General features: G+C 36.6%; 1 protein-coding gene across 4 annotated transcripts in view; it reads left to right on the top strand.

Annotated features, from left to right (window-relative positions):
- ORC5 (origin recognition complex subunit 5) overlaps nt 1-21962 on the top strand; it is an 87434-nt gene extending 65472 nt beyond the window's left edge. For 2 of the 4 annotated variants that reach the window (XM_064575393.1, XM_045864854.3), the window contains 2 exons: nt 11387-11499; nt 21158-21962. In XM_064575393.1, the coding sequence (XP_064431463.1) occupies nt 11387-11499; nt 21158-21203 (159 nt within the window). In that variant the 3' untranslated portion in view covers nt 21204-21962. The remainder of the gene's footprint in view (nt 1-11386; nt 11500-21157) is intronic. The other 2 variants (XM_064575395.1, XM_064575394.1) reach the window with 1 other exon arrangement.
- Nucleotides 21963-22247: the final 285 nt, after the last annotated feature.

Here is a 22247-nt window from a genome sequence, read left to right as displayed (position 1 = left end):
GTTTCCTGAGTTGTTAATTTTAGCCATTCTGACCGGTGTGAGGTGGTATCTCATTGAGGTTTTGATACTGTCTTGAGTGTCAGGTGGTGGTATAGTTTTTAATCAGATGTGATTTAGAAAATTCATGAGGAGATAGTCTATTTGATTTATCTGTATTTCTCCTCTTTCCACTGTTCTGTCTTATTTCTTGGAACTCAGGGTTCCTCTTTCTACCATTTACTTTTTGTTCGAAGAAATTCCTTTAATCATGTTTTAAAGGTAGGTCTGCTAACAACAGATTCTTTAGTTTTCCCTTATTTAAGAATGTCTTTATTTCTACTTTATTCATGAAGGGTAGTGTTTTGAGACATAGAAATCCACAAGTGCCAGCTTTGTGGGGGGCAGGATTTGTGTTCAGTCCAGGGAGGAATAAGCCCACCTGGGGAGCTTTCTGTTCTGGATTGGGAATTAGGGGATGCTAGGCCTGGATCACTTTGTGCTATTGTGTGGAGAATCACAGGACTCCCTGCTTTTATATTGTTCCTCTAGTCCTGGGTCCCTAAGTAGTCTACCTTCCTCTTTCCACCTTTCAGAGTCCTCCTTTGGCTTCTTAGGTTATTTCCAGGGTGTATAGTTGTCCAGGGAAGAACAGTAAATATGAATCTATTCCATCTTGTCTGGACCAGAAGTTCTCCTGTATTTTAATTTAATTTAATTTTTTATATTTTCTTTCTAACCCTACTTTCTAGGCTCTTTGTTAGTATTTGTTTATACAGAATATTCAAGGGTAATTCAAAGTTCAATTGCATGAGAAATCTTCTGTAAATTAGTGCTAACATTTTTTCCAGAATATTCAAGTATATTTTACCATTATTTAGGGAATTTATCCCCAATCAGGATTAAATCCTTTTAGGACATTAGTTTTATTGACTGCAGTATATTCCAGTTTATTCTTCTTTGCTAGAAACAGAGCCTAACTCAGAATAACTTCTTGCATTTGGGGCCTTACCAATGGGAATGACTCTAACAACAGGATTGGTTGCTGCGGCAGATGAGAACGACTGTCGTCCCACCTCTACCTTATGCATGCACATGTACCCACACAGAACCGGGATACTGTATATATAATGAATCTGGTCCCAAGTACCTTCACTGTCTAGAGACTTCTGCCATATTTCCACTGATCATATAAAAATATTTAGGTATTAATGCCAGCCTGGAGATATGATTTCATTATGTTATCATGAACATTTTAAGTTGGGCAAAGAAGTATATCAGTAGATGCACAGTACTTAGAGCAGCTCAGGAAGTGCTCTAAAAAGTTTAATGAATATGCAATTAGAAATAAAAATTAGATAATTTTTATGAATTGGCTAATGGAGAGGAAGGTAGGTATTCTTTTTTAGGTTGTAAAATTTTTATTTTTTAAAAGTTAACGTGCATAAAAGGAAACTGAAAAACACAAGAAACAAAGAACAAAGTCATCCATACTCAAGAGCAGTTTACAGTTTGACTTCTAGGTGCCATGTGTGTATCTACACAAGTAAGCATTTTAATGTAATTAAGATTGTACGGTTATGTATCATGCTTTTTTCACACACCATGAATATTTACCATTTCAAAGTCCCCAAACTAAGAGTATTTTGATAACCAAGAATACAACTCCATCTGAAAGAAAAAAAATGTAATCCTGCCTTTCTTGGCAACAAAAATTTCCTAAAAGACAAAAATGGCAACAGGCCTCTAGATAAAGATATTGGCAGAGTTACAATTAAAATACTGCATTCCCTTAATGTTCAGTTTAAAACGGAGACATAAAGTAACAGAGTACACAACATGTAATGCTTCTAAAAGAATTCATTATCCAATTTGTACTATCCAGATCTTAGCAAGGAGGTATGTTTGCATTGAATCACTTAATGTATTCCTATAGTACAACCAAAGAGATGCACACACATTAACAGTTATCATTACAATGTAAATAAGAACACATCCGCATACATCTCTCCTTCTTTACTTCCTTCTGCCCCTCTGCTGCCAACCTTATAAGTCCTGACATTTCTCAGAGACAGCTTAACAATTCCATGTCCAGGATGCTGCTTTCTTATCAATAACAAAAAGAAACTAATAAATTGTATAATTCGCTAGCTGTACATTTCATCATACATTGTCACCTCAGGGCATCCAAAAAGCTTAGATGTTACAAAATAATGAACCTTGTCCACAACAAACACAGGTACTTCATAAAAACGCATATACAGACCTATGGTTATACCTAAAATGGTCTTCTAGATGTGGAGATACTAGCAAAAAGCCCTTCCCTTCACCCCTCCTCTGCTCCCTCCGCCATTTTAATGACTAAGTATAGGACTACATCTAGCTCTAAGAGGTGGATTAACAGACACTCCAAAACAGTCCTGAGGAGGGTAGATATTCTTGAACTTACACGTGTATAGAAATAATTTTCCAAAAGATTCATATATTTTCTTCTGCAAGTTTTCATTTAGGTATAAGTTAATATGTTTGAGATTCAAAATGTTCATGCTACAAGTTAATCTTTGTACATGATTTTTTTCAGTTTTATTCTAGCAATATTTTAATAAACTCGCAGAGTACTTTTAAATTGTTGGTACATTTGTACATTGCTTTATGTCGTATTCTCTAAAACTCTATTTGTATGTTTTTGTTCATATGGTAAGATCAAGGAATAAAAAAAAATCTCTGAAATTAGTAATTTTTAATTTGAAAATCACACCCTAATTACTTCATTTTGGTTTTAGATTTTTTTGTGTATTAGCTCTTCCTAAATCATACCCTCCTCCCCCTTCCCAAATTGAACAGCCATCTTAGTAATAGTTTGGAAATGCCTTTTGACTGCTCTGTCTTAAAGTGATACTGTATCCTTCGCACAATTTACATGATTATCCATGGAATTCTGGTAGTGACTTTAAGGGACTATCTAGTTCAACTTAACTGCCTTTAGAATTTTGTCGAAGCTAATGTGATAAAAGTAATAAAAGTAAGCTATCCAAGAATATTCTTGAAATTCTAACTTAAGACAGATTTTTGTGTTTCTTTGTGAAAAAATATATAAGAATAATTTAGCATACAATTTGAGTTAAAGGATTAAATATATGAGAGTATTTGAATCTCAGGAAAGTAGAAGTTATAAGAAATATAAGGAGGTGCCACTGGCAGAGTAAAAAGGTAATTAATGTTTTCTTCTGTTTTAAAAGGAAACTACTAAAGAAACCTGCATTTAATAATAAGAGTAATGTGAGTTTCAAATGACTATTACTAACGTACTTTAGCAAATGAATCCCTTACAGAAAAACAGAAAAGATTGAAGTTAATGAATGTATTTTGCCGTAGGAAACTGTGTTAATTCTTTTCTATATATCCTTCTTAAAATTTCGGCCTGCTTTCTCATCATGATTCCTACCTGCTTCCAAAATAGGAAGGATGACAAGTTTGTCTTGATGTTCAGTGATGTGTACTCTTCCTCCAAAGACCCCTGTTATTCCTGCTGTTGATCTTTGCTGTGTCTCATCCCTTCATAGTAAAGATCTCAAGCAACCCATCTTGTAAGAGAGATGAGTACTGGGAATGCATGTTGTCATTATTAAGTGAACCTTTTTTTGTTGCTAAGATTTTATTTATTTGAGAGAGAGAGAGAGAGAGCGAGAGCATGAGCGGGGGGAGGGTCAGAGGAGAAGCAGACCCCCGGCTGAGCAGGGAGCCCACTGCGGGACTTGATCCTGGGACTCCAGGATCATGACCTGAGCCGAAGGCAGTCGCTTAACCAACTGAGCCACACAGGCGCCTAAGTGAACCTTTCTTTAAATCTCTTTTAAAATCCGTTTTATCTGTGTTGATACACCATTTAGTTGGTATTTGACATATCTTGTTCTGTCCTTTGACTTTTAACTTTCCCATATTCTTCTGTTTTCGAGGTATCTCTTCTAAACAGTATATAGTTGGATTTATTTTTTTTCAGGCAATCTTTGTTTTTAATTTTCAGCAATTAGTTTACTTTTAATATAATTACTAGTATAATTTTGTTTATATCTATTATACTTTATATTTTTGTTTCTTTCTTTTGGATTAGATTATTTTTATAATTCAGTTTTTCCTCTACTAATTTAGAAGTACATACTCTTGTTTCTGTCCTCTTAGTTGTTACTCTAAAAATTAGAACATTCATACTTACCAAAGTCAAAATTTAGTAAGTACTAGTATTTTTTCAGATACCATGGGACCTTAGAACATTTTTAACTTCATTTTCTGTACTCCCAATTTATATATTACTGGTATTGTGCACTTTACTCTTATTTTTAAACCCATAATACATTATTGTTATCATTTCTGCAGGCACATCCATTTAGATTTACCATCGTATTTTCTACTCTCTTCATCCTTTATTCCTTCTTGCATTTCACCTTTTAATGGGATGACTTCCCCTTTACCCGGCGGTACATTTTAGTAATTTCCTTGAGTAGGGATCTCTTGGTAGCAAACCTTTGATTGTTCTTAGTTTGGAAATACATTTAATTCATCCCCAGTGTTAAAAGATTGTTTTTTTCTGGGTGTACAGTTCTGAGTTAACAGTGATTTTCTTCAGGACATTGAAGCTATCTTTTCACTATTTTATGGCTTTCATTGTTCTTAAGAAATCCGTAGGTCCAACTGCCACTTGTTGGAAAGTAATGTGTTTTCTTCTCTAGCTACTTTTAAGAACTCCTCTTGTGGGCTACACTTTCACTATGATGTGTCTAGGTGTGGATTTCTTTTGATTCCTCCTTCTCTGGATTTATTTAGTTCTTTAATTCTGTGCTTTGGTGTTTTTCATCTCCTCAAATGAATTCACATCTGTTATCTCTTGAGATACTGCTTGTGCCCCCTTTTGTCCATCTCTGTTTTCTTTCTAGATCTTTGATTAGAAATATGTTCAGTCATCTCTTTCATATTTTCCCTCTTTGTATCTCTGTACTCTGCATTTTGGTTAATTTCTTCAGAACTGTTCTCATGTTCCTTAATTTTCTCTACAGCTGGGTCCAAACTGCCATATAATTTTTAATTTGTTATATTTTTAATACAGATATTTTTAGCCTGCAGATAGTTTTAGGTTTTACTTCATGTTTCTAAACAAGTCAAGCATGGTATATTATTCAGAAAGCTATAGGAAATTCAGTGTTTTCAAATAAAATAATATAGTTTTAAATAAATTAATGAGCTATTAGAAAAACTCATTAAATTTGAAATTGAAAAATAATGCTAATAGGTAGTAATAATATAAATAATACCTCATATTACTAAATACTGTGTTCCAGGCACTGTGCTAAGTGTTTTACAGATGACCTCATTTGATGGGCACATCACTATTTCACACTTTAGTTTTTGTTTTTTTTAAAGATTTTATTTATTTATTTGACAGAGAGGACAGTGAGAGAGGGAACACGAGCAGGGGGAGTGGGAGAGGGAGAAGCAGGCTTCCCGCTGAGCAGGGAGCCCGATGCAGGACTTGACCCCAGGACCCCGGGATCATGACCTGAGCCGAAGGCAGACGCCTAACGACTGAGCCACCCAGGTGCCCTTATTTCACACATTTTTAACAACTAACTTAATTTTAATCATTTTTGTTTCATTGAACTTTAACTCCTACACTAGGTAAATGGAAGCTCTTATTTTTTATAAAAATGTTGAATAACTTGAAATTTTTTTTACCATTCATTAACTTACATGTGCATATAAAATGTTACTAAGAAAAGCATTTACTAGCTTATGAAATCATTTTTGCCTTGAATCAGTTTTACTTTCCTTATATCTTCATGGGATGAGGTAAAAATACTAACAACAGAAATAACTTCACTTAGAAAATAGCAGTCATCTGTGCCAGCTGTAGGCTACTTTGGATTCTCTTTGATTTTGTATCACCTGGATTCCCATTTCTATCATTTCATTTTCCTCTTTGCATTTCCAGTGAAAATGTGAAGGAATTTTATGGGATTGAAATGATTTAATTACCTATTTGACTCTTTTCATTTTAATCCCTATCTAATTCAAAATCAGTCAAGAAAACAAGGTCTTTTTACTTTTCACCTAATAATACCTGTTCTTAAACTTTCAAAAGTTAAAGGTAATGATTAAAAAATATTCTTTTTACATCCTTACTGTAATACATACCAATTTTGATATCTGTGAACACCATTATATTATTTGGGGGCAACCCCTAGGAAAGAAGGGGTGTACCGTTTGTAATTTTATGGACTAGAAGATACCTAGCATATATGTCAAAATGGTATACTACGTATACAATAAATATTTGTCTAATGAATTTTTAAAATGTTATATATAGTAGGTCATCATAAAACAAATACTATTCATTTTTAGCTTAATTTGAGAAGAGATCCATGATTAGTTTCTAGTAAAAGTCTAGATGTTACTTTCTTGATATGAAGGCCCTGTGATGCCTGAGGTGAATCTCTTCTGAAGTGTGGCATAAGAAGCTGGGCAGGTACTAAACACAGGTGCTTCTAGGGGTGAGGTCGGTGAATCCAGTAAAAGTTTTTAAAATGATGGTGGTATAAAGAAGCACTTAATTCTGTGCTGTATATTGAAGGAGCTTTCAGTTTTTCATTTCACTTCATTATCTGATGCTCCGTTCTTATAATGATCGTAGAAGATGCCTTAAACTTTGGCTCTTTTCTCATGTCCACCCTTTAACAAAGGCTCTCTAAGAGGTAAATGGAAATTTGTTGACAAACAATTTTTATCCCCACAGAAAATCTATGCTTGATTACTAAGTTTCCAGAGTTTATTAATTTTGGCCATTTTTTCAGCTTTTCTTATCACTTATAATAATTTATATAATCATTTGAATAAAGGAGTTGATTTCCCTTATGGACTTCAATCAAACACACTAGTGTCACATCTAGAACTCATGTTATCTGCAAGACAAGTTTAAAAAAAAAAATTTTTTTTTAAGATTTTATTTATTTATTTGACACAGAGAGAGAGAGAGAGAGCACAAGTAGGCAGAGCTGTAGTCAGAGGGAGAGGGAGAAGCAAGTTCCCTGCTGAGCAGGGAGCCCGATGTGGGGCTCGATCCCAGGACCCTGGGATCATGACCTAGGCCGAAGGCAGTTGCTTAACCAACTGAACCACCCAGGCGCCCCAAGTTTAAAATTTTCATGTCACAGTTTGGAAAATTAAACAAAAGTGAGAGCTCAGCTTAGGGGGCAGCAGTGGTAAGGTCTTGTGGTGTAGCCTGCACAGTCAGGACTCTAGAGCTGTTGTTTTGGGCGGGCCCTTCAGGAACTGGCCATTAGCTTTTAGGTTTTTCATAGGTTTTTGGTTTTGTAGATTTTCCTAGAAGTGGTCAGCATCTCAGGAATATGATTAGAATTAATTATACTGGTCAAATCTCAGGAGACAAATGTGTAAGCCAGAATGCCAGTTTATTGATAAATATTGTTAAGCAGACTAGATACTGAAAAAATTATTAAGCAGATAGGATATTTAAGTTTACTGATCAGCTCAATAAACTCAGAATTAAAATACTGATTTCTTAATAGGTATGATTTATTGAGCAATTCCTCTGTGCCAGGCATTGAAATAGTACTTTGACTTTCTGCTCATTTTTGGTTATCTCATAAATACTTAGAACATACTACATGGTTGGTTTATTATTATTCTGATTTTTAGTTTTGAAAATTGAGTCTCAAAATGTTGAAGTGACTAATCTGAATTGTAGTAAGTGGAAGAAGATAGGTCTTCCTAACTTTGAATGTTCCTTCTTCTCTGAAATGAGAAGATTAAGCATGGAATCAGAGTAGGTTCAGGAGTGGGAGTGAGAAGGAGATTTATTGGATGATCTTAATACCTTGAGTAACAGCTAAACAACTCCACCTCCACAGTGAGCACCTACTCAGCTTTCCAAGTTGATGGGCAAGGCCCTTTAGTCCTCTTGCTGGAGGCACACTGCCAAGTCTGTTCTCTTGAATGCTTCCTTTTTTACAGATCATCCCCATTCGTTCAACACATACTTTTTTTCAGGCAAGAGTCTGATACAGCTCATTAGATGTTAGCTCTCTTAGCTGTGATCACAGTTTAGTTATGATTTTCAAAAGTTTTGAGTTGTTAGGAAAGCTAAATCCTAGCCAGTTGAGTTTCTGGCACTATCCCGTCATTATCACTTTGGGCAAGTCGGTGAGCATCTTGATTTCCACATTGGTTAAATTAATTATCTGAATCTAGCAGTTTTCTAATGGAGGGGTTGGCAAACTTTTTCAGTAAAGAGCCACATTGTAAATATCTTAAGTTTTGCAGGCAAAGAGACAAAATGGAGGGTATATTATATAGGTACTTAAGTAAGTAAGAGAGAAGACTCTTACCTCATTCCAATCTTTTTGCCTGGTGTGAGGTCATCACATTTTGTGGGCATGTTTTGTGCTCAGTTGCCATCAGCTAGAGACATTTTGGGGACAAAGAGGGAAGAAGCCTGGCAGGCAGGACAGGCAGGGTGACTGCCGTGGTCAGTTTCACTCTTTGTCACAGTGATATTCAGGTTTCTGTGCATTCTTCTTTCCTCCTGGGCAACCCAGCTGTCTCAACAAATTTCAAAGGATTGCCAGTATACAGACCACATCCTTTGATTTCCAGCAACTCCCTCCCACCCCCGCCCCCCAAAATCTCCAAATTTAAAAACACTAGAAAAACTTCATGAGTTGGAAATTAAAGAATTCTAAAATAGCTTAGGGGCCAAAGAAGAAATCAAAACAGAAATTAGAACTGGAGTATATAACTACTTCCAAGATAGTAGAACAAATGATAGAATGGAAAAGTATTATAATTCAGTTCAGTAAAAGGGAAGAAAGAGGGTCGCCTGAGTGGCTCAGTTGGTTGAGCATCTGGCTCTTGATTTTGGCTCAGGTCATGATCTTGGGGTCTTGGGATCGAGCCCATCGTCAGGCTCCGCGCTCAGCAGGGAGTCTGCTTGAAGATTCTCTCTCTCTTCCCCTCCCTCCACTTGTGCACATGTGTGCTCTCGCTCGCTCTTTGTCTCAAATAAATCTTTTTTAAAAAAGGCAAGAAAGGCGCATGAAAACAAATAAGTTGACATAATGGTAGAAATAAAATTTTAGAATATCATTACAATAAAAGCAAATGGAGCATATAGTCTAACTATAAAAGGTAAAGATTGTCAGACTGGCGATAAAAAGATAATCCCACTACATGTTGTTTACGTGAGAACTGTCTTAAGAAAATACAAAATTTGAAAATAAGATGTTGAAAAAGGAAAAAAGATTATCACCTAAAAGAATGTTGATATAGGTATATTAATATTAGAAAAAATACATTGTAAGGCAAAGGCATTACTGAAGAAAGCAACCATTAGATAGTAATGAAAAGGTTTAATTTACCAGCAAAACACAGTGGTTTTAAGTGCATGCAAAAACTAACAATTACAAAAAGAAAAGGACAGACTCCTCACAGTGGGAGAATTTTAATGCTTTTTTGTCAGTTTCGATAGATGAAATAGATAAAAACTGGAGATTGTAAGATTTCAACCCTACAAATGAGCTTGTTCTAATAGACCTGTAAAATAGTGTATGACAGCTGGAGAATGCATAACTCTTTTCAACACATCCATAAAAAATGTTTCAAGGCATAACATAATTTGTGATATTGAATTAGAAATTAAAGTCGTAGCTTTTTGAGTGCAGAGCTTCATATTTGTTGTATTAACACAAAATGTTTTTCTAATTAGCAAAAATGCTTCATATTTGCTAAATATAGAATTTTTTGTATATAAAATACTGTGGAATCTACCATCTGTTCATTTTTTAATTTGTTAATAAAGTAATGACAGCTGACTGAACACTGCATAACACTTTTCTCTTTAAAATGGGAGAGAATGGAGTCTGTGTACTGTAGTAGGATGAGTAGGGACTCTAGGTTTGAAATCTTGCTAAGCCACCTACCAGCTCTAGGATCTGGAGAGTTATTTAATACCTTTAAGGCTCATCTATAATGTGAGTAATAATGTGCACCTTCTAAGGTTTTGAGGAATAAATGAGATACTGTGTATAGAGTACTTGGTACAAAGCAAGTCATTACTGCTATTATTGTTTTTAATCACTTATAGAATGTTTTACTGAGCATCTGCAAAGTATTAGTCTCAAATTAAATGAATATTTTTAATTCCTAAGACTTGTGATTAGGTATTACAGACTTAAAAACTCTTATCCCTTATATTGCCACAAAGCAGGTCTCCTTATCTTTTCTTGTTGGCATTGCTGATCTCTTCTCCTGTTATCTAGGAGATGAGAATAAGAAATTGGGGGGGGGGGTAAAGGATGGGGAAAGAAATTGGGAAAAGAGAATGGGCTGCTCAAAGAATTCCAGCTCTTGGATCAACTTTCTTGCTTGGATATTAGCATACATAATACTTTTGTTGGGCTTGGGGCACCTGGGTGGCTCAGTCGTTAAGCCTCTGCCTTCGACCGGGGTCATGATCCCAGGGTCAAGGATTGAGCCCCGCATCGGGCTCCCTGCTCCACGGGGGGCCTGCTTCTCCCTCTCCCACTCCCCCTGCTTGTGTTCCCTCTCTCGCTGTGTCTCTCTCTGTCAAATAAATAAATAAATAAATAATCTTTAAAAAAATACTTTTCTTGGGCTTATGAATGTGAAGTTATATTTTGATTTGACTTGTTAAAATGCACTTTTAGTTTTGCTAGTATTAATCCTTTTGGTGTTTTCCTGACTACCCATTTGGTGATCAAGACTAAGCCCAGGTCTGAAGGATGTATTTATCTCATCTAACCAGTTACCCAACTCTGAAAAAGGCCCACATCCACATTTTAACTGCACAATTCTCAAGGGAGTGCAGATTTGATATTCTGAAGTGTTAAGATAGAAACTCCATAAATTTCTGAGTACAGAAGGAATGTGCTTTCTTTGTAGTTTTTAAAGATTAGCAGTCGTGAGTCATTAATGAAACAAAGCTGTCTCTAGTGGAGTCCTTAAAGACTGGTTGTTAGTTTAACCAGGAATTTAAGCGTATGACACATTTGTGTATACCAATTTCAAAGTTATATTCTTTGCAGTTATTCTTTTTTTTTTATTTATTTGAGAGAGAGAGAATGAGAGACAGAGACCATGAGAGGGAGGAGGGTCAGAGGGAGGAGCAGGGAGCCCGATGCGGGACTCGATCCCGGGACTCCAGGATCATGACCTGAGCCGAAGGCAGTCGCTTAACCAACTGAGCCACCCAGGCGCCCTCTTTACAGTTATTCTTATGAATTCAGTTATATATCTTTATCAAAGGAACTATAAAATGTTTTAGAAATGAAGGCATCATGTTATCTCATCAAAACAGCTCATAAAAATGTTTTCTTATTTTTAGATTACCTCTCTAGTGACCCTTCAGCTATTAACCCTGGTTGGCCATGATGATCAGCTTGATGGACCAAAATACAAATGCACAGTATCTCTAGATTTCATCAGAGCTGTTGCTAGGTAAGCGTAGAATAATCGTTAATGTAAAATGTCTTGAATTATGTAAATGATATACTAAATATAAAAATGTTCTTCCTAATGTAATGTCATTAGTCATTTAAGCAAGAGAAGATCATTTAAGTGCCAAGAATGAGTAAGTTTCATTGTAGAATGAACCCTCTCATCAATTTACAAATGACATAAAATTGGGAGAAGTAGCTAATATGTTAGATGGCAAAAAGAAGGAAGATTCTGAAAGACCTTAAAAGACTGGGATAATGGTCCCATAGAAGCAAGATAGGATTTAATGGACAGTTGACTACAAAAACTGAAATGTCCTAAAACAAGGTGGGAGAGACCTGGCTTAAGTCCTAAGTATTTTAGCTGATGGCAAGGTTTTAACGATCCTGGTGTCTCATTTAGGGGATGTAATAGGTCTGCTGTGTGTTCCCATAGGCAGAACAAATCTGGTGTGCTGTCCTGTGCTTGGCATTTTAAGAGGGGCATTGGCAAATGGGCATGTGCCAAGCGGGGGCAGGAGGAGAATGGTAGAATGAGGAACCGTGTCACCTCCCTGACTGAGGGACAGGGTATGAGAGTAAAGTCCTAGGAAGGAGGCAGTAACTATCTCGAGTATTTCAGGGGCCTTCACGTACAAAGTGGATGAGACTACTTCTGAGTAGGTCTAGAACGTTAGAAGTTCTAGGGAAGAAAGTATGTCCGTCAAAATGAGAGCTGTCTAAAAATGTAGCGAGTTTCCTCACACAGAAGTCTACTTACTGTTACGAAAAATGTTCCAGCCATTTATGTGAATAAATGACCTCATCTCATGATTGCAGCTGGATAGCAGTCTGTCAGGCCATGTAGACTGGCAGGTGAAATAAGACAATCCGTAAGACAGGGCTTTCCCAACCCTTTCGCATATGAAGATTGAATTGAAATATCCTTCAAAATCTTGAAAATATTTACATATATTTCAAAATTATATATAGGCACGAAACATTATTTATTCAGGCTGAAAATAGTGCTTGACACGGGTATGGATTTGCAGATCTCCTCAAATGAGGTCGACAGCTTCCTAACATTCTGAAGTCCACAGGTTGGCGGCCTCTGCCCTGAAGTCTCTTCTGTGCAGAGAAAAAGTTCTGTGATACTATGGTGCAGGTATTTGAGATACTTTGATGGCATGTAGACTCTAAAACATGAAGTGAAGGTTTTAAAATGTGGTGTTGTGGCAAAACTGGGCAGCTTTTACCCAGAAGAAATTGAACAGAAACTTTGAGTGTATTCACTATGACCATAAAGCAGTACCTTTCTTTTTCTAAACAACTATTTTAAAAACTCTGTATCTATGAGCTTCTACCAAAGACGTAACTTTTGAATGAAGTGTATTTATTTAAGGGATTTTGCCATTACTCTGAATGTGTTGGGTTGTGCCCCAACATAAACATGTACAGGACAGAGGCTTATGAATGCCCAATATGATGAATATACAGTGAACCCAACAGAAACTTAATTCATAGCATCAGTGATGTTAAACACATCCAGAGAAGTGCGCTTCTATTTACCATTTAAAAAGGGAGCAGGACTTGTAGACCTGGGATTCTGTCATAGAACTTGGGATCTCTCTAACTTGCTTTGTTACTTTTGTTTTCTCTTCCTTGCCTTCCACGGGCAGTGTCCAAAGAATAACTACCTCCTTCTTCCCACATCTTCCCTCTTCCACTCCTTCATCCCCATGATATATTGTGTTCTTTTTCTGCTCATTTAACTTTCCATTCTTTCTTTCTCTCCCTCCCATATCCTTCTGTCTTCTCCTAATACTCTTCCTCATTGCCTTAATGAAAACCTGATTCTTACCTGGGGATACTCCTTCCCCTGGAGTTACCTCTAATGGTAGCTGCTTATTTTCTCACATGCTAATCTCTCAAGGTTGGATGCTCCTTAAGTGCCACCACCCTTCTTTCGTGTTGCCACTTCCAGATTGCTACTGCCCCCAACTTGTTGTAGAAACGTGGACTCCTTTGGGCCTCGTGCAATCTGGCTCTGTTTCCCCATTCTTCTTATGCTTGATAATCTTCTACCAGCCTCCCACCCATTCCACCTCATATATTGAAGAATAGAGCACATGGTTCACAGGCTTCTTTTTAACCTAGATTCTTGACTCTTCAAATTCACTCTGTTCAGCATTCACTTGTTTTACAGAACAAAATTTTAACCATCAGTTGAGACCTCCTTCAGCTACATTGGTGTTCATCTTCTCTCTTTCCTTTTTCAGTAGATGGGGGTCTCTCTTCCACCTGTGATCTGAATTTTATCTCTTCCATCTTTCCCAGAACGTTTCTTGATATTTTCTCAGGCTGTTTATTACTTAGTGGCATCTAACACTGATGACCACTCTCTCTCTTAAAACTCTTTTCTTAGAGCCCATGATTTCATTCTTCTGGTTTTCCTCTTTATTCTTTGGCTTTTTTTTTCCCTATGGCTCTTTTGCCAGTTTATCCTTTCCACCCTACCTTTAAATGTAGCTGGTCCTTAAGACTTGGCTCTTTTGGAGCACCTGGGTGGCTCAGTCGTTGAGCGTCTGCCTTTGGCTCAGGTCATGATCCCAGGGGTCCTGGGATCGAGCCCCGTGTCAGGCTCCCTGTTCGGCGAGAAGCCTACTTCTCCCTCTCCCATTCCCCCTGCTTGTGTTTCCTTTCTCGCTGTCTCTCTCTCTGTCAAATAAATAAATAAAATCTTTAAAAAAAAAAAAAAAATTGGCTCTTTTCTCTTTCCATATGGTACTTCTACCCTAGGCAATTTTAGCTATTCCCATGACTTAAACAACCATCTCTATATTAATAACTCCTCAGTTTTTAAAGGCCAGACCTTTATTCTAATATTCTTGACCTTTATTGGCTATTTCTCAGCTACATCAATACATTTCCAAAACTGAACTCCGGAATTCTAACCTCTACTTCTGCCTGCCAACAAAAAAAGAATGATTCAGCTTTCCTCCGGTGTTGCCTATTTCAGTGGTTAACACTGCAGTCTGCCACATTAGACAGGCCTGAGACCTGGGAGTCATTCTTGACATCTCTCTCTCCCACACTCACAGTATCCAAGCATCAGTCCTGTTGACTGCCAAGTCCCTCCCATAGATCTCAAATTCATTCACTTTTACCATTTGTACTGTTCCCTCTATAGACCAGGCCACCACCATCTCTTCTCTAGTAGCCTCCTAATTGGTCTTCTGTCTGCTCTCACCCTTTATAACTTGTTGTTCACACTATAGCCAGAATGATTTTATACAAATTTAATGGCACCCTCCTACTTAAAAGTCTGCAATATATCTTTCTGAATTAGTGTTTTTGTTTTTTGGGGTAAATACCGAATAGTGTAATTACTGGATCATATGGTATTTCTATTTTTAATTTTTTGAGGAACCTCTGTACTGTTTTCCACAGGCGCTGCACCAACTTACATTCCCACCAACAGTGTATGAGGGTTCCCTTTTCTCCACATCCTCGCCAACACTTGTTATTTCTTGTATTTTTGATACTAGCCATTCTGACTGGTATGAGGTGATATCTCATTGTGGTTTTGATTTGCATTTCTCTGATGATTCATTGAGCATCTTTTCGTATGGCTGTTGGCCATCTATATGTCTTCTCTGCAAAAGTGTCTGTTCAGGTCCTCTGTTCATTTTTTAATCTCTTGTAATCCTCTTTTTTTTAAATCATCTTTTAATCCTCTTTTTTAATTGGATTTTTTTTTTTTGGTGTTGAGTGGGGTAAGTTCTTTATATATTTTGGATATTAACTCCTTATGAAAAAAAACCCCACTAATTCGAAAAGATACATGTGCCCCTATGTTTATTAAAGCATTATTTTCAGTAACCAAGATATGGAAGCAACCCAAGTGTCCTTCAATAGATGAATGGATAAAGATGTGGTACATATATGCAATGGACTATTACTCAGTCATATAAAAGGGATGAGATCTTACCATTTGCAACAACATGGTTGGAGCTAGAGAGTATTATGCTAAGTGAAATAAGTCAGGCTGAGAAAGACAAATACCATGTGATTTCACTTATATGTAGACTCTAAAAACCAAACTCTTTAAATGCAGAGAACAAATTGGTGGTTGCCAGAGGAGAAGTGGGTGGGGAGAAAAGTGAAATAGATAAAGGGGATTAAGAGGTACAAACTTCCAGTTACAAGATAAATAATTCATGAAGATGAAAAATACAGAATAGGAAATATAGTCAATAAGATTGTGATAATGTTGTTTGGTGACTACACTTATTGTGTGAGCCCTTAGTAATGTATAGAATTGCAGAATCAATATGGTGTACTCCTGAAACTAATACATTATACATCAATTATACTTCGAAAAAAAAAAAAAGTGTTCAATAGTTTCCTATGACTCTTGGGATTTAAAAAAACAAGAATCTTTAATGTAGCTTACAAGGCCCCAGTGATCTGGCCCCTGTCGCCTCGTTGTATCGCCCAGCCACATCTGGTACACACAGTGCTCCCCTAGGTATTTGCACTTTAACGTCGCTGGCTGTTTTTAGTTCTTCATATTCACCATTCTGCTTCCCATCTTTGCAAATGCAGCACTTTCCATCACCTCCTCTCCTTTATCTAGCTAACCGCTGCATAACCTTTAGATTTCAATTTAAATGAAAAGAAGCATTCTTAAACATACCATGACCACCATCGTGTGCCCCCACTCCAATCACAGTATACAGGTCTCATTGTTTTCTTCTAGTACTTATCATAGTTTTAATTAATTACTTAATAATTAGAGTTCATCTTTCTTCCGACAGTATAAGCCCATGAAGCTCAAAACAGAGACTGTGTTTGTGCCAATCACTGCCTTACCTCAAACTTAAACAATGCTTTAAACTTAGTATATGCTAAATATATAAATAGTTCATGTTTTCCTATAGTGATTAGCAGTAAAACTTCAGATGAAGGGGAACCATTGTCAGCTTGTCTTTTGGGGCAGCAACAAGAAGGGAACTAAGGAGACAAGAGTTTCATTACAAATCCAAGTGTGGTAGAGATAAGAGATCATAAGGATAGTTACCGAAGAAGAGGTAGGTATATCTAGTTCCAGACTCCTGTAGTAGAGAATGAATGATTAGATCAGAGGACACAACCTAAGTGTCCAAAACAAGGGAATGGACCAGTAATTTATTGTACCTACTTATTTTAAAAAAAACACTATGCAGTTACTAAAAATCATAATTTGGAAGGTTAAAAATACAGAAAAATACTTGTGATACAGGCTTAAGTGGATAAAGCAGTTATATATGGAGTTACGTACACAAGAAAAGCAGGAAAACCTAAGGGAAGGGAGTGATGATCAAAACTGGCAACTGATGCCAAGAAATCAAGCAGAGTCCATCTGATTTAGTGATAAAATAACCATTTGCAACTTTATCAGGAACACTTACAGGGATACAGTGGGTTAGAAGTCAGATTATAGCATATTTAAATAGTATTTATAAGAAAATTGATGCAGCAAATAGAATGTTTCTAATTCATTTGTTCACGTAACATTTGTTGTATTGCCCATGAGCCTGTATTCTAGGATTCTTTTTGCTGTGAAGAGGAAGAGAGGATTGTTACCTACTAAAGGGGTTGTGGAGTTGCGAGAGGGTTATTATTATTTAAACGTTTGAACATTATTTAAATGCTGATGGAAAAGGGGTGATAGAGGAGAATTAATGATACAGAGGACAGAGATTAAAGTCTGAAACGGTATATCAACATGGGATTTTAGAAACATGAGTTGAAAAAAATAGCCCTGGATGAAAGAAGGGGACTCTTTTTGCATTATAACATGAGGAAAAAGTGAATTCAGATGGAGCTGAGTTTGGACGTTTGGTGGCAAGAAGTCGAGGGAATTCTGATGTCTTCTATTTAGCCTCTAAATGTGGAGACAAACTGAGACTAAGGACAGAAGTAGTAGCAGTTTGAGAGGAACATGGGTATTTGAAATAGCTGCTATGGGGAATGGAAGAAGGTGCCGTCAGGAGAAGGAACTTGCTGGGAGTACTGAGGGCCCATTTAAAGTTCCTTACCTTGAATTTACAGTGGCACCAATCTGTGAAACTTAGGATCTTCTCTAATAGCATTCCATGTGCTAAGTACTGGGACAGCAAAGGGATATTGTTGAAATCACATAGGATTGAGGTTTTGCCAGGTAAATTTTCTGGATGCTAGTGAGTGCTTGAAGTGATGGACCATGGAGTCTAAGCTAGGAAGGGAAGGAAGGAAGTAAAGCCGGTAGAGAGCCAGTAGCTCAGTGCCTAGCACATAATACCAGTTAAGTATTTGTAGATCACGAGCAAGTGAAGGGGCTTGTGAACTGGTTGTGTCAAGGTGTTCCAGATCGCCTAGAGGAAGAGCTTGGGGATCAGAGGATAGCATGCCTGGATTTATGTTCTTAGAGGTAGAGTATTTCTGAATATGATCATGCGAATAAAAAAGAAGACCATTGGAGGTAGGAGAGACAGGTAGGTATGCAGTGAGGTCACTATGCAGATCTTGGCATGGAGAGGAAGACCAAACTGGGTGCTGCATGATTCAGTGACTAAGACATAATGGCAGGGGGACACAAGGTGGTGAGTGGAATGATCTGAGTCTCAGAGGAGCAGAGCTTTTTGCACCAGGACACCGAACCCCACCCAAAGGACAGCCTGGAGTCTAACCTCATTAGAAAGATCTAAAGAGGAGGCTAGGTCCTTCAGGGGGAGCCAGATTTCAGTTAAACCCAGAAGAGAAAAAACATTCATGGAAGAGGTAGAGGACATAGAGAACTTTATTGACCAACGAACAGTGGAAAGGTTTGGACCGAGAAGCAGTGGGAGGCTTTAAAGGAAGCACAAAATATGGAGGTAGAATATGGGAGAAGACAGATGATAAGAAGCTTATTAAATATTGTCCTTGGCTTGTTCTTAATGTGAATGGTAGTTTTAAGTTTCTTTCTTACACAGTCACTGGGAAGACAACATAAGATTGCTTAAAGTTGTCCGCGTGCAAGTTGTCAGTGGAACCAAACTCAAACTGCCCACAAAAGTAAAAGGAAATAAAATAGTATCCCATGAGAAAAAAAGTATTTCAGTGTAGTAAAAGAATCAATAAAGTGTAATAAAAGGATAAAGGCAAAATTAAATCTTTAGACATACCATCTAACTAACTTGTATTAAAGTATTCTGAATTCTGATTTAAGAATTAATTACTCCTAGGCAAATTATCACTAATATTATTTGTGTTTATCCTATTTTTTCTGTATGCTTACTTTGGAAAATAATTCATTTCAGTTCTAAGAATCTCCTGTATTATATAAAAACTGTCCAAAACCTTAAAATCATATTTATATAAATTTAATATGCATCTAAGCCATGAAAAGCCAGAGAAAGTACAAAGTACATCATTCTCTTTGTAGAAATTTAAAGTGTTGTTTACAGTGAATTGTTTGTCTCTGAGTCCTGTAAAGCATAAAGTTATCTTCAGAATGTGTGACATAATTTTTTTTATATTTTCCTTGTGGTTATTCTTTCAAATTCTGCCTTGTCTTAGAATAATATACGTGGGGACCAGCTGGCATGTCACCAGTTTACATTGGGGGATGGAGGGAAGATAAAGACATTCATACATCTTGGGCACTAAATGTTTCTTAAAGGAATGATCTTACATATTCAATTCCTGAATCATTTACTATCTTGAAAAAGCCCCAAAATCTTAATGGTATCATTCAGTTTGCTTGAGTATTTTCTAGTGGCAAAGCAGAGAAAGGGAACGTAGTTGAAGCTTTTATAGATGAAGACACTTAAAGAGCGTAGTGTTTTTAAGTCAGTCCATTTGTTCTGCCAAAGAAAACTTTATTGCAGAAATTCTGCTAAAGTTACCCAGCTAGACTGAGTAAAATAGAGGAGTCCCGCCACTAACACAGTATTTCATTAGTTCGTGTTCTCCTCTGGTCCTAGTCCAGTATACAGACGCTTCCCCTGTCTGTATTTACCTGTCACTACCGAGCTGTAATTCTGTTCTCCTTTTCCCTTGTTAGCATTGTAGGTATGTCTTCATATTGGTCATTTTCTATGACTGTCTCACATTCTATCAAATAATAGCTTCTGATCTTGTAGTTTTGAAATGTAAATGTTTTAATCTTAGCTGCTTTTAAATTTTTTTCCCACACAATGTCAAAACCCCGAAGTTATGGTGGGTATATACCTGAGAAATATACAAATTCCTGTCCCCTTTCTGCCTGTGGTTAGAAAAGCTTTTTATGTCTGTTTCCTTCTAAAATCCTCTAAAAACGATCTTTTGAACTGGTATGATTTATATTTTTTGCCAACTGGAAGTTTGTACTTCTTAAGACTTTATAAAAAAAAAATGGTGAGTGATACCTTGTTGCCAGTATATTTGGGAGGTCCTAGAATTGAACAGAAGAAAAATATAAAAATGAAATAGATTATGAGATAATAACCATACATTTTAATGTCTTTATGCCTGAGATTTTTTTTTTTTAATTTTAGTAACTGTTTTTAGTTGTTTTATTACTGTTAATGATAACAGGATTGTCTTGGCAGTGTTTTTATACCATTTGGAAAGGTTTAGTATTCTTCAGAGGCACTGTTGTAATGAAGCAAGTAAGGTATTCTTTAGTCCTACATGAGGTACCACAATAGCCAGAGCATCTCATTTGAGCTATTTTTAAATGTGTTTTCATAAGCAGTATCCATAGTTCCCCATTCCAGATTTTAAACAATATTTGATATGTCAGTCATTTGCTTAGAAACTTTTTTAGAAAGTGTATTATAAAACATTAATTGATGTTGGTTTAATAAATAAGAGTGTGCAATTAGTGAATCTTTAAAAGACTGTTCTCCCATGGATGATTATTTTTGCAGAATTGAATACTTTAAGGCTTTAATTTTATACTTATTGCTAGATCATTATAACTAATTATTTTCACCATTTATTCAAATAATAAACCTCCAAGTCTGAATATTTATAGTGAAGAATGAGTTTGGAGAAAGGAGAATAATTATATGTCTCTGTCTCTGCTATTTTATTCTGCCTGCCATCAGAGTACAAAAATATACATTCACATCGTCTGTTTGTTGTATCGTATTCTTGGATCATACAGATTTAGTTACAATACACATACAGGTCACCCAGTGTTAAAAGACTGAAAAGAATGAAAGCTACAAACAAGGGCGGATGAGCTATGCATTATGTAATGATAAAACAGGTGTTTGGGGAGATAAACAGTGTTCAGAAGCAGAGAAGATTTAAATACTTTTACATCTCTAATTACTTTATTCTGGTTATTAGACAAAAAAGCAAATAGCTTTCAAATGAAATCTAAACTTTCTGCAGTATAATTGAAATACAGAATGTTGAATAGTTCTAACTTCGCTTCCTTTTTTTTCAGAAAAGCAAACTTTAAAATGCATGGGAGAAAAAAGGAAACTTTTTAAAGAAACTTTGTTCCTAGTGACATTTTATAAAATCAATTCCATTCCTGTTATGGTGCTTTTGATAGCACTATAGGATTTTGGTTAGCATTGGTTGTGAATTATTTTGCATGTGCTTCCCAGAATCACACATACAAAGCTGAGCAGTCTAGGGGGTGAGGATGCTAACATATTATCTATTTTTGTTTATAGGACGGTGAACTTTGACATAATAAAATACTTGTATGATTTCTTGTGAAAACAAGCTTCAAAGCCATATGGACACTGTGACAATGACTAAGCCAAGCTGTGTTCATCCAACTACTTAGCTGGCCAGGGAGAGGAGTTCTTTGGCTCTATTGGATTTGTCCAGACAGGTGCTGGCCCAGCATGGAATCTGATGAAAATACTCTGATTGGTCTGGGTGGATGTGAGCAGAAGACTATTTACCAGGGACCCTGGAGTATTTGGAAGCAACGTGTTAATTATAAACAGCAGGGTTTGAGCACAATCTGTTCTACTCTTAATGATGTTATCTTAACACTGAAATTGCCTGAAACCCATTTACTTAAGACTACATTTTGCTCTGTGAACTATCCCCTGCGCTTTGAACGTGCCAGCAGCCTTGTATATAAGCCCAGTCTTTTCACTTCCTCTCCACGGGAGCCTCTGCAGTTGCTTGCCAAAGCAGATTTTCCTAAGGCCACCGTTTTAAAAGATCATAGTTGCAAAATATAATAAATAGAAGTTGGTGGGGTTTTTTTTTTTTAAATCCAAGCTTGTATATGTTTATCCTTCACCCTGATTTTCTCAAAGGTACAAGGTAGAGTTCTATCAGATATAGGCCAGGTCTCCATCTCTAAGCCTGCTTAGTGTCTGCAGCCTGTGTGCGGTTTTTCTGGTCACTCTTGCAATTAACCACCCAACCTAGCTTTTTAATCTGCATGATGGTTTTCTTTTCTTTTTTTAATCATTGACCTTTATGAGTTCCACAATAAAATGTTTTCCTGTTACATCAGTTATGAACCTTGGGTCTGGATTTCTTGTCTGTTCAGATTTTTGAAGATTTCCGTTAGCAGTTGAATACTAGAAAATTGTTCTAAGCAGATTTACAGTGCTTAATTACATTTCAGGGGCATTGTATTCTTTCATTCCTTTTTTGAAGAAAAATCCTCACAACAGGCACTGCCAGGTAGGAAACCTTTTCGTGTAGTTATTGTCTGCCACATTCTGGATCAAAGAAAACAAGCAGTTGTATGCTTGCATTTGTTTAGAGGTAATGAGACGGGGAGAGGGATGGACT

Source organism: Mirounga angustirostris, unplaced genomic scaffold (genome assembly GCF_029215605.1).
Source record: "Mirounga angustirostris isolate CCGP_5_RB_7025 unplaced genomic scaffold, mMirAng1.0.hap1 SCAF_12, whole genome shotgun sequence".
Taxonomy (NCBI): Eukaryota; Metazoa; Chordata; class Mammalia; order Carnivora; family Phocidae; genus Mirounga; species Mirounga angustirostris.
Note: the sequence above shows the minus strand (reverse complement) of the source record. Positions and strands in the feature narration are given on the sequence as shown.